This window comes from Oncorhynchus masou, unplaced genomic scaffold, assembly GCF_036934945.1.
Source record: "Oncorhynchus masou masou isolate Uvic2021 unplaced genomic scaffold, UVic_Omas_1.1 unplaced_scaffold_1691, whole genome shotgun sequence".
In the NCBI taxonomy this organism is placed as follows: domain Eukaryota; kingdom Metazoa; phylum Chordata; class Actinopteri; order Salmoniformes; family Salmonidae; genus Oncorhynchus; species Oncorhynchus masou.
The window spans coordinates 107,795-120,487 of record NW_027007059.1 but is presented as its reverse complement, the minus strand read 5'-3'; the positions used below and the strand labels follow the sequence as shown (position 1 = coordinate 120,487).

Here is a 12,693-nt window from a genome sequence, read left to right as displayed (position 1 = left end):
ATGGGCCGATGGGAACAGTAATTATGGGACCAGGAGCAGAGTTATGGGCCGATGGGATCAGTAATTATGGGACCAGGAGCAGAGTTATGGGCCAATGGGAACAGTAACTATGGTACCAGGAGCAGAGTTATGGGCCGATGGGATCAGTAATTATGGGACCAGGAGCAGAGTTATGGGCCAATGGGAACAGTAATTATGGGACCAGGAGCAGAGTTATGGGCCGATGGGATCAGTAATTATGGGACCAGGAGCAGAGTTATGGGCCGATGGGATCAGTAACTATGGGACCAGGAGCAGAGTTACGGGCCGATGGGAACAGTAATTACACACCACACTCCCTTCCTTGACGGGCTTTTTGTTGAGATGTTCGACGATGCCATAGATGCAGAGCGGCCCGGCGAAGCCCAGCAGATCCGCCAGGTAACGGAAGGTACTGCTGAGGAGGATGGGTCGGCCAAACGCCCGGTACATAGAACGCCAGATGGATGGAGCCTTCTCTGGGTCCTCGGCATTCTGCTAGGAGGGGGAGGGGACAGGCATGGAAGGGTTACAATTACACAGGAGAGTCCCACTACAATGAACCTTCATCTCAGAGTGAAGATGAGACGACCTGATTACAGAGTCTGGTTCGCGAGACTACATTATTTATTTATTTAACCTTTATTTAACTAGGCAAGTCAGTTAAGAAAAAAATCTTATTTTCAATGGCGGCCTAGGAACAGTGGGTTAACTGCCTCGTTCAGGGGCAGAATGACAGATTTGTACCTTGTCAGCTCGGGGATTCGAACTTGCAACCATTTCGATTACTAGCACAACTCTCTAAATAATAGGCTACCCTGTCACCCCAATTTCCGCCCCAATTGCTGCCCCAATTATAATGGACAGTCTTTAGAGATATATTCAAACCTTTCCTGGGCTTGACATGTGTATAGGATACAAGTGTAATATATCTAACACACAGAGTTTTAATTGTAGAGAATCTGATCAGAATGTTCTAATTCAATTAAAGCAGGGATCCATTGAATGGTATGTCACTGCACTGGGGATCCATTAAATGGTATTGTCACTGCACTGGGGATCCATTGAATGGTATGTCACTGCACTGGGGATCCATTGAATGCTATGTCACTGCACTGGGGATCCATTGAATGGTATGTCACTGCACTGGGGATCCATTGAATGGTATGTCACTGCACTGGGGATCCATTGAATGGTATGTCACTGCACTGGGGATCCATTGAATGATATGTCACTGCACTGGGGATCCATTGAATGCTATGTCACTGCACTGGGGATCCATTGAATGGTATGTCACTGCACTGGGGATCCATTGAATGGTATGTCACTGCACTGGGGATCCATTGAATGATATGTTACTGCACTGGGGATCCATTGAATGCTATGTCACTGCACTGGGGATCCATTGAATGGTATGTCACTGCACTGGGGATCCATTGAATGGTATGTGACTGTCAGAAGCAGAATATGAAACTCTGTCACTCCCTCCTCCACTCACCCTCTGATCCTCGTAGGCGTCTTTGAGCTTCAGGTAGTTGGTGAGGGCTCTCATGGCGATGGGGAGTTTGCCAATCTTCTTCAGCTCAATGGGTCTTTTATGGGCTCCTGTGATCAAGCCATCAATCCATCCAAATAATTGTACATCAATCAAAGTCCTTTTAACATCAGCAGCTGTCACAAAGTACTTTACAGACACCCAGCCTAAACCCCAAGGACCAATCAATGTGCTTTAACATCAGCAGCTGTCAATCAATGTGCTTTAACATCAGCAGCTGTCAATCAATGTGCTTTAACATCAGCAGCTGTCAATCAATGTGCTTTAACATCAGCAGCTGTCAATCAATGTGCTTTAACATCAGCAGCTGTCAATCAATGTGCTTTAACATCAGCAGCTGTCAATCAATGTGCTTTAACATCAGCAGCTGTCAATCAATGTGCTTTAACATCAGCAGCTGTCAATCAATGCAGAAGCGGAAGAACAGTGGCCAGGAAAAACACCTGGAAGGAAGGAACCTAGGAAACGAACCTATAATCAGGGGGTTCATCCACCAGTATGTGGCCTTGGAGAGGAGGTTGACGAAGGGCTGGAGGAACCTCACTCCCAGGTCCTGAAGGTCCTCTGGAGGCTTTACCTTCTGGGGTTGGCGAAGAACACGTACCTCTGCACGGACACCAGGACACAAAGACAGAGACAGACACACACACCAGGTAAAAGTAAAAAGCCATCAGGAGCTGAAATAAAGACCATGCATCTGCTATCAGATCACATCAGTACACCACATCACATCCTCTTCTTCCTTCTTGTCTTTATATAGAACCTCTATGACCCCTGACCCAGGAAGCAGTCAGTCCACCAGTGTTCTAACTCACCCTGACCCTGATGACGTTGATCTCTACAGCCATGAGGAGTCCGTACAGAACGACCAGCAGGGCTGTGATACAGAACCTCAGGTGCAGCACTCCAACGCCGTACTCTGCAAACTTCCACAGCTTGATGGACTTGGTGATGAACGCCAGAACCCAGTAGATAAACAGAGCTGAGGAAGGAGGAGGTTGGTCACTTCGTGCACTACTTTTCCCAGAGATGTACTTTATGATGTACAGCAGAATGGTTCATGTGTAGCTCACTGTGTTTGGGCCATCTGCCATAGCCTCTAAACTACTGCACCAAAGGGAGGCTAATTCAGCGCTGCTCAAACACTAACTGTTCATTTGGAGTAATGAATGCACTGATGGTATCATTTTGACTCACCCAGCAGTAGTTTGGGGAAGTTGGAGGTTTCTATGTTGTGGTAGTACACCACAGATGTAGTGGCTGCTATGAAACCCATAAACGCTGGCATAAAGAGGTGGAGGTGATTGGTGTCCATCTGTCTGAAAGGATGGAGAGACAGGAGGTTGCATCAATACTCAAAGAAACACAGTCAGTTTGTTATGCCATGTATCTCTGCTTTATAGGTTGACGTTGTATTCAGTCTCATACAGTTAACATACAGTTAACATACAGTTAACATACAGTTAACCCAGTGGCCTTCAGGATTTATGGGGACCCCATTTTTTTCGCAATAATTTATCACAACCCCACCAACAAATCCAATGACACAAGCTTAAAATCAGTACATTTTGATTTTTTACATCAACAAATAACCTTTTTTTTCAAATGAAAAGAAACCAATAAATACATTTACTCAATACAATTTTATTTTCCAAATGATCCTTCTCAAAAACGCTTGTATATTGTACCATACAATAATCTGTACTCTTCATTTTTTGAATATATTTTTATCAAATGTTGGGTGACACTGAAGCTGTTCATGGAAGGAAGCTGCTCGCTTCAGCCACTAAATAAGCAGGTGGTGCAATCAACAGGTTTTGATGCAGGGTTTGTGATGCATCAGACGATGGCTCCAATCATAGCTTTGTGTTACTGCAGCATTGTGGAGGATCTTATTGGTTGCAGTCTGGGTGAACTGGAGAGTGGGGTTATTTTGAGGGACAGTGGTTTCATTTTTCTATAAACATTGGTCTGGAGGGAAGCAAGGAAATTCAATAGTTCACTGCACCTGAAACTTGGGAGTCATTGGTTTTAGGACACAACAATGACAGAGAGGAATAGCACTTCTTCTGTAATCTCAGCAACGCAGAACAAAATCTCATGTGAACACTGGCTTCTGACCAGCTACTAATGTTTCCTCTTCCACAGTACACTACCTCTTTGGTAACAGGAAGTAGTTTTAGGGGTTTCTTACTTGTTGGAGACGATTCCCTCAGCGATCTCACAGACGTGGACAAACAGCAGAGTGAATGTGAGGATCCAGCGCAGGTTGTGTCCAGGGAAGTGGAGCCAGGTGTTATGGTGGATCTGAACCTTAGAGCTCTGACTGCCCCAGCCTAGGAGAACACACAGTCAGATAAACAGGAACATAAGCACACACGCCTAAGACCGCATGCACAAACATGCAAACACACAGGGTTGGGCAGTAACGTAATCCACAAGTAATCCAAGTAATGACGTTACTCATTTAGAGTAATCCAAAGGATTACATTAATGATAACTTTATTTGTCATGTTATCTGTAATCAGTAACAGATGAAGTACACAGATAAACACGGCAGTTGATTCTAAAGCAATCTGCATTATCAAGGTTTTCCTGCCAAACAATGAAAGTCATGGATATTCTGGGTGACTCTTGGATAATGCAGGCAACTTTGGCAAGTGCCCTCAATGGTCAACTGTTTGTAAACCTTTAAAGTTTAATGGTCAACATTAACTGTTTGTAAACCTTTAAGTTTAATGGTCAACATTAACTGTTTGTAAACCTATAAGTCTAATCGTCAACTTTAACTGTTTGTAAACGTTACTATTTTTGTAAACATCTAAGACCAATGGTCAACTTCAACTGTTTGTAAACTTTACTGTTTGTAAACCTATAAGACCAATGGTGAACTTTAACTGTTCTTTAAATCTAAAGGTCAAAGCAAACACTCAGAACATACAGTAACACAGAAACAGTGTCTCCATAAACACTCAGAACATACAGTAACACAGAAACAGTGTCTCCATAAACACTCAGAACATACAGTAACACAGAAACAGTGTCTCCATAAACACTCAGAACATACAGTAACACAGAAACAGTGTCTCCATAAACACTCACAACATACAGTAACACAGAAACAGTGTCTCCATAACGTAGCACCGCCGGGTATGGCAACTGCTCCGCCCACAACCGTAAGGCTCTCCAGAGGGTAGTGAGGTCTGCTCCGCCCACAACCATAAGGCTCTCCAGAGGGTAGTGAGGTCTGCACAACGCATCACCGGGGGTAAACTACCTGCCCTCCAGGACACCTACACCACCCGATGTTACAGGAAGGCCATAAAGATCATCAGAGACAACAACCACCCGAGCCACTGCCTGTTCACTGCCTTTCTAGGGAGATTTTCCTAGCCACCGTGCTTCTACACCTGCATTGCTTGCTGTTTGGGGTTTTAGGCTGGGTTTCTGTACAGCACTTTGAGATATCAGCTGATGTACGAAGGGCTTTATAAATACATTTGATTTGATTTGATTCATCCTGCTATCATCCAGAAGGCGAGGTCAGTACAGGTGGATCAAAGCAGGGACCGAGAGACTGAAAAACAGCTTCTATATCAAGGCCATCAGATTGTTAAACAGCCATCACTAGCACAGAGAGGCTAGTACTGACTCAAACATCTAGCCACTTTAATAATTAAAAATTGGATGTAATAAATGTATCACTAGTCACTTTAAACAATACCACTTTCTATAATGTTTACATACCCTACATTACTCATCTCATATGTATATACTGTACTCTATACCATCTACTGCATCTTACCTATGTCGTTCGGCCATCACTCATCCATATATTTATATGTACATATTATTATTCATTCCTTTATATTCCTGTTAGATTACTTGTTAGATATTACTGCACGGTCGGAACTAGAAGCACAAGCATTTCGCTACACTCGCATTAACATCTGCTAACCATGTGTATGTGACCAATACAATTTGATTTGATTTGAAATGAAAAACACACACACAGAGATTTGCCCAGGAAGCATCAATTAATGTTTTCCTCAGGGACTGGGCTGCTAGTCAGAGCCATTCCCATTAAGCAGATGAGCAACAGACACACCCAGTCAGTTTCCCCAGAGTAGGCCTTCTAGAACAACACAACAGTAGATTGTTATCAGTAAATGTTGGGTTAAAGTGCAGAACGTTGGATTTGTCTGCTGTGGGGCAGAGAGGCCCCCACTCCGCTAAAACCATTGACAACTGCGTGCCATTTTCAAGGAGTTGCCAACTAAATGTTACCAACTAAATGTGGTTGTAATAGGATCACCTATTAATTTTAGATTATTCCATGCAAAGAAAATGTGCACATTTAGCTCCATATTATAGTTACACAGCCAGTAACTGCATGCTTTTCACCATCAGTAAACATAGTTCATGTCATTTCAGATAGCCTATAGTACGTGAGGGTAGCATATTGATTCGGCATGTAGCTAACTAGCTAAGGAAGCAATGTGTGTTTTTTAGCTTGCTTCATCAGAGAAGACTTTTGGAAAGAGCTTGAAATCAGCTAGTAGCCTATATTTTGAGTCTAAAATCGCCCTGGTGAAGTTGTCTCCTCGCTACTTCTGGCAAGCAAATCAAACAATATTTAGAGATAATGACCTAGCTAATTTATCCACGTAAAGTTAGCTGTTAGTTGTTAGCTAGCCAAATTGGTGTGATTGGGGAAATTACATGATAAGAGAGTGATGCTGAGAGTCAGATTTTTCACTTTAAAATGTATGTCAAACAAAAACCAATGATTGCCAAGTTGAACAAACCAGACCCTTATATGCACAAGGATGACTTTTAACAACTTCTACTGAACATTTTACCAGAACACATTTACACCAGTGCAGATGCAACGTTTGTTAACAGAATAATGGCTTGTGCTGTTGGTGCCGTCATTCTGTTACCAAATTTTGCATCTGACCTGTTCTTCAAGAAAATGTGTTTTTCTATGTTTTCTCACAGTCCCACAACAACTCAGAGACCACGATCCCACAGTCCCACAGTCCCCCTGCTCAGTTAGATAAAGTCTGGGCCAGAGCCAGGAGACTAACCAGCTGTTCTGTGGTCTGGGGAAAGCTGTTTAATGTTGACTGGGGAAAATGAGACTGACAGCCAGCAGATCAATGAAGAACACATTTTTTTTATTTAACTAGGGAAGTCAGTTTCAGAACAAATGCTTATTTTCAATGACGGCCAAGAAACAGTGGGTTAACTGCCTTGTTCAATGGCAGAACGACAGATTTTTACCTTGTCAGCTCGATGAATCCATCTAGCAACTTTTCGGTTGCTAGTCTAACGCTTTAATCACCAGGCTACCTGCCGCCCCACATACAGACCAGTGCTGAATGTCCGACACAAGATCAATCATAGGGCTTTACACAGAGTTTCCTATCTTCTACACAGGACTGTGAGTCTGTAACAGTGGAATTGATTAAACCCAGTCGGTGGTCAGTAGGCGTTATGATGCTTCAAGGCTTTATATGAACGGTGAGACTGAAAGCTCAGAAAGAATAACAAATAGCTTGTATACAGTGCAGCATCTTAATACTGCTTTCTGTTGGTGAAGCAGGTGGGGGATGACAGTAGCTTGTATACAGTGCAGCATCTTAATACTGCTTGCTGTTGGTGAAGCAGGTGTGAGGGATGACAGTAGCTTGTATACAGTGCAGCATCTAATACTGCTTTCTGTTGGTGAAGCAGGTGTGGAGGATGACAGTAGCTTGTATACAGTGCAGCATCTTAATACCGCTTTCTGTTGGTGAAGCAGGTGTGGAGGATGACAGTAGCTTGTATACAGTGCAGCATTTAATACTGCTTTCTGTTGGTGAAGCAGGTGTGGGGGATGACAGTAGCTTGTATACAGTGCAGCATCTTAATACTGCTTTCTGTTGGTGAAGCAGGTGTGGGGGATGACAGTAGCTTGTATACAGTGCAGCATCTTAATACTGCTTTCTGTTGGGTGAAGCAGGTGTGGGGGATGACAGTAGCTTGTATACAGTGCAGCATTTAATACTGCTTTCTGTTGGTGAAGCAGGTGTGGGGGATGACAGTAGCTTGTATACAGTGCAGCATTTAATACTGCTTTCTGTTGGTGAAGCAAGTGTGAGGGATGACAGTAGCTTGTATACAGTGCAGCATTTAATACTGCTTTCTGTTGGTGAAGCAGGTGTGAGGGATGACAGTAGCTTGTATACAGTGCAGCATTTAATACTGCTTTCTGTTGGTGAAGCAGGTGTGGGGGATGACAGTAGCTTGAATATAGTGCAGCAACATAACAGTGTCTTTTGTTGTTGAAGCAGGTGTGGGGGATGACAGTAGCTTGTATACAGTGCAGCATTTAATACTGCTTTCTGTTGGTGAAGCAGGTGTGGGGGATGACAGAAGCTTGAATATAGTGCAGCAACATAACAGTGTTTTCTGTTGGTGAAGCAGGTGTGGGGGATGAAAGGATTGTTACCAAAGGCATCCTTGAATCATGTTGCTTTGGGATTGTCACAAACACACCCACATTAACACCCACACAAACACAAACACAGACCATCAGAGCTGAAGCAATTATGTCCCTTTCTGATCCCATTGTGTCCCCTTCTGAGTCTGTTCTGTCCCTTTCTGACCCTATTCTGGCCCCTTCTGAGCCTATTCTGTCCCCTTCTGACCATATTCTGTCCCCTTCTGACCCTATTCTGTCCCCTTCTGACCCTATTCTGCCCCCTTCTGAGCCTATTCTGTCCCCTTCTGACCATATTCTGCCCCCTTCTGAGCCTATTCTGTCCCCTTCTGACCATATTCTGCCCCCTTCTGAGCCTATTCTGTCCCCTTCTGTCCCCTATTCTGTCCCCTTCTGAGTCTGTTCTGTCCCTTTCTAACCCTATTCTGCCCCCTTCTGAGCCTATTCTGCCCCCTTCTGAGCCTATTCTGTCCCCTTCTGTCCCCTTCTGAGCCTGTTCTGTCCCCTTCTGAGCCTGTTCTGTCCCCTTCTGACCATATTCTGTCCCATTCTGAGCCTATTCTGTCCCCTTCTGAACCTGTTCTGTCCCCTTCTAATCCTGTTCTGTCCCCTTCTGACCATATTCTGTCCCCTTCTGAACATATTCTGTTCCCTTCTGAACCTATCTGCCCCCTTCTGAACCTATTCTGTCCCCTTCTGAACCTATTCTGTCCCCTTCTGAACCTATTCTGTCCCATTCTGAGCCTATTCTGTCCCCTTCTGTCCCCTTCTGAGCCTGTTCTGTCCCCTTCTGATTTTATTCTGTCCCCTTCTGAGCCTGTTCTGTCCCCTTCTGATTCTATTCTGTCCCCTTCTGATTCTATTCTGTCCCCTTCTGAGCCTATTCTGTCCCCTTCTGAGCCTGTTCTGTCCCCTTCTGACCATATTCTGTCCCATTCTGAACCTATTCTGTCCCCTTCTGAACATATTCTGTTCCCTTCTGAACCTATCTGCCCCCTTCTGAACCTATTCTGTCCCCTTCTGAACCTATTCTGTCCCCTTCTGAACCTATTCTGTCCCATTCTGAGCCTATTCTGTCCCCTTCTGAGCCTGTTCTGTCCCCTTCTGATTCTATTCTGTCCCCTTCTGAACATATTCTGTTCCCTTCTGAACCTATCTGCCCCCTTCTGAACCTATTCTGTCCCCTTCTGAACCTATTCTGTCCCCTTCTGAGCCTGTTCTGTCCCCTTCTGATTCTATTCTGTCCCCTTCTGAACCTATTCTGTCCCCTTCTGAACCTATTCTGTCCCCTTCTGAACCTATTCTGTCCCATTCTGAGCCTATTCTGTCCACTTCTGAGCCTGTTCTGTCCCCTTCTGATTCTATTCTGTCCCCTTCTGATTCTATTCTGTCCCCTTCTGATTCTATTCTGTCCCCTTCTGATTCTATTCTGTCCCCTTCTGAGCCTATTCTGTCCCCTTCTGATCCTATTCTGTCCCCTTCTAAGCCTGTTCTGTCCCCTTCTGATCCTATTCTGTCCCTTTCTGAGCCCGTTAGGTTCCCTCTGGTCCAATTCTGTCCCTGTTTCTTTTAAACCTTTTTCTGTGTGATCTCTAGGATTAAAGGTTGTCACATGTGCACGCACACACACACACACACACACACACACACACACACACACACACACACACACACACACACACACACACACACACACACACACACACACACACACACACACACACACACACACCATGAAGGTAAAGGACTATGCATGGTCCACGTACCAATGAAGAGGATAGGGAAGGTGATGAAGAGCAGGAAGACGTGAGGGACCAGGTTGAGGGCGTCCACGAAGCAGCCATTGTTCAACATCCCCGTATCCACACTGTAGGCATTCTTGGTCACATTGTTGCCACAGAACGACAGGCCAGCCATGCCACCTTATTGGTCCAGAGAAGCCTGGGGGGAGGATCCAAGCCAAAAAACTGTCAATCAAGTCAAGAGCACCAGCTCGTCTAGTGGTTGGACAATGGAGAGGTAAACAATGAAAGTGGTCTAGCCGTAATGCTCTTTTAAAGGTGAATCAGCTTTTAAAAACACAGGATACATTAGTAAGACTAAAGTGCTTTTATGATTCAAATAACATTAGCCAACGGATACGGTGCTTTCAATATAGAGACTATTTATGTAGTGTTGTGACATCTCTCTTGTCTTGATGTGTGTTTTGTCCTATTTTTTAAAAATATATATATATTGTTAAAATCCCAGCCCCTGTCCCCGCAGGAGGCCTTTTGGTGTGCCGTCATTGTAAATAATCATGTCTTCTCAACTGACTTGCCTAGTTAAATAAAGGTTAAGTAAAACATTTAAAATAAACTATGCTTAGAGAGTTTACATGGATCAATAATCATTAAAGGGAGGAATGCACCATACTATTTCCCAGGACTTGACTTTTTCTAATGCAATTTGTGTTAATGCCTGTCCTTGACAACAGAGACCTCACTAACCTCTGTTGACATGGTTGACAACACTGACACTAAGACCAGTGCACTGTTATTGACCCGCCTACACCAATTCTTCAAGGCAATACACTGGAGCCACTCGTCAAACTGGAATGTCTTACTACACAAATATACCTCTGCTTTATTCTGTTTTTCAAGACATGAAATGATGGTACACCTTGATAAGGAATGATCTAGTCTGATGATAGAGAAGGTTGCTGTTTATTCTAGAGAAGCATCACTGACATCCAAGAACTGCTCATCTTATTCCTCCCCTTTCTACATAAAAGTCCTGTTGGCTCTCAAAAATAATGGAGCCAATCACATGAAATAATTAAACAAACAAATGTTGCCAAACGATGTTAAAATTCATAGGTTTAATATTTATATAGGGCTTTTATAACAAATGCATATTATACAAGTAGTTGTTCAATTGAAGCTGGAAAGTCGTTTTCTGAATGTTATTCTGTTAATAAATCAACACCAGTCACAAGAAGAGTCGTTTTCAGACCTCTCCTATGAGTTATAGGACCCTGTAGCTGAACACATGGCACAACATAGCATATACGGCCATAACAGAATAATAATAGAGATCAATGTAGCTTACCTCAGAGAAGTGTCCTTATTGACGCGGTTTCATTCAGGTCGCCTGGTTTTTGGAGACAGTAACCCCACAGCATAAATTGGAGGTGGTTATTTTTAGCCTTATAGCGCATGGGCTGGCCATACTGCGCCCCCCTATCGGATTTCAAAACTTGACCAAGTCTGGTGAGGCAAACTTCCCTTGCCGCGAGGTTCCAGCACCAACGGTGGGGTACATGGGTACATGTGTAGGAATGGTAGACATACTGTAGCAGGCTACAACGTAAGGGTTCGGTTTTATAAAACAGATTCAGATTTTAAGAGGGTTCCATTTCTTAGGCAAAGGCTTCAGTAAATATGTATATATATTTTTTATGAACACACAAACTGTATTCTGTGACTGAATATAAATATACGATTTGTCCATATAGTTTATACTTGGAATTGACATGTCTCCTACAAGGACATGGGAGGACCTTGGATAGGCAAGTCTACAACTGACCTCTAGGCTACAATTCTATTGTTCGGCGCAATGAACCAGTAGCCTACAGATGTCTGCGGTCAGCAGGTACAACGATGAATCAGACCTGTATGGGAAGTAAGCACTTGCCTTTGACCTTAGGAATGTGCAATTATTGTAGGCAAAAACACTTGGTTATTATACTAATCATTGTATCTTTTGGAAGCGTTTCATATCTCGAGGTGCGCGGTTAAGATGACAAGGGGTACACATCATGTGATCTGACAATGTGTGAATATTATCATCAGACCGAGTCAAATGGAATAAATATGAGGCTTTCTGAGACCATGTATGCAGTTAGTAGGCTATCCGCATTACTTACCCCTATCTACGGCTCCGCTGTGTTCCGTCGGTTTTTTAGACGCGTCCTGTTGTGGGATGTCTTGTCTTGTCCGGTCATTGATTTTATCCTGGTGAGATTTGTGAAATGATGCAATGGAGGACGCTGCCGTTCTGAAGCGAATTCATTCATTCCATTAGAACTGCGCTCGCATCGTCAGTAGCAGCATCGTATGATTATTGCGTCCACTCCTACACGGTGGAAAGACGTGGCTTTCTGCAGAAATATCACTCAGACAGAGGAGTGAGTAATGACAATATCACGTTATTTAGGTCACCTAAAAAAAGGGGGAGTTATCACTTAACGGTTGTGTTTCATTCCGCCGTTTTACCCAAATGATATAGGTAAACGTTTCAGACAAGTTCTGTTCTCGTTAAGTTAAAATAAAACGTATATTGGTAAGAAATGATGGATGGATCACGTGCCCATTACGCCGGCAGACATAAAGCAACCAACATCAGCAAATATGAATTTAGGTCGTTGCATTATCAGTGTGACAATATGCAGATGTAAGCTTCAGTGTTGAATTATGTAATAGCCTACACTAGGCTACACAGTGACCATGTTTCCTCAACAAAGAAGGATTTATCCTGATTAAGATGACTGATTGAGCAGACTATTTCTTGCAGACAACACTTGCTCGCTGTCTCCTGCATAGGCCTCTGGTTCGTGGCTATTCATTATGATGCCAGTTGCCGTGGTCGGCCT

At 43.6% G+C, this 12,693-nt stretch overlaps 2 protein-coding genes across 3 annotated transcripts; both read right to left on the bottom strand.

Moving 5' to 3' along the window:
• Positions 1-330: 330 nt before the first annotated feature.
• On the bottom strand, positions 331-2,150 carry LOC135531981 (ATP-binding cassette sub-family C member 9-like; the record flags this gene model as incomplete). The annotated part of the gene is made up of 3 exons (XM_064959668.1): positions 2,045-2,150; positions 1,517-1,623; positions 331-516 (listed from the first exon to the last, which is right to left on the bottom strand). Coding segments are annotated over exons 1-3 (312 nt in total), but the record flags the coding sequence as incomplete, so codon positions are not given.
• LOC135531980 (ATP-binding cassette sub-family C member 9-like) lies at positions 2,063-12,201 on the bottom strand. 2 transcript variants are annotated; one of them, XM_064959666.1, is made up of 6 exons: positions 11,968-12,201; positions 9,827-10,001; positions 3,768-3,909; positions 2,771-2,892; positions 2,389-2,555; positions 2,063-2,179 (listed from the first exon to the last, which is right to left on the bottom strand). In XM_064959666.1, exons 2-6 carry the CDS (start codon positions 9,975-9,977, stop codon positions 2,147-2,149), a joined length of 615 nt encoding a protein of 204 aa, XP_064815738.1. In that variant the 5' UTR covers positions 9,978-10,001; positions 11,968-12,201; the 3' UTR covers positions 2,063-2,146. The 2 variants fall into 2 exon arrangements, with proteins under 2 accessions (XP_064815738.1, XP_064815739.1); XM_064959667.1 differs by lacking the exon at positions 11,968-12,201 and adding an exon at positions 11,151-11,318.
• Positions 12,202-12,693: the final 492 nt, after the last annotated feature.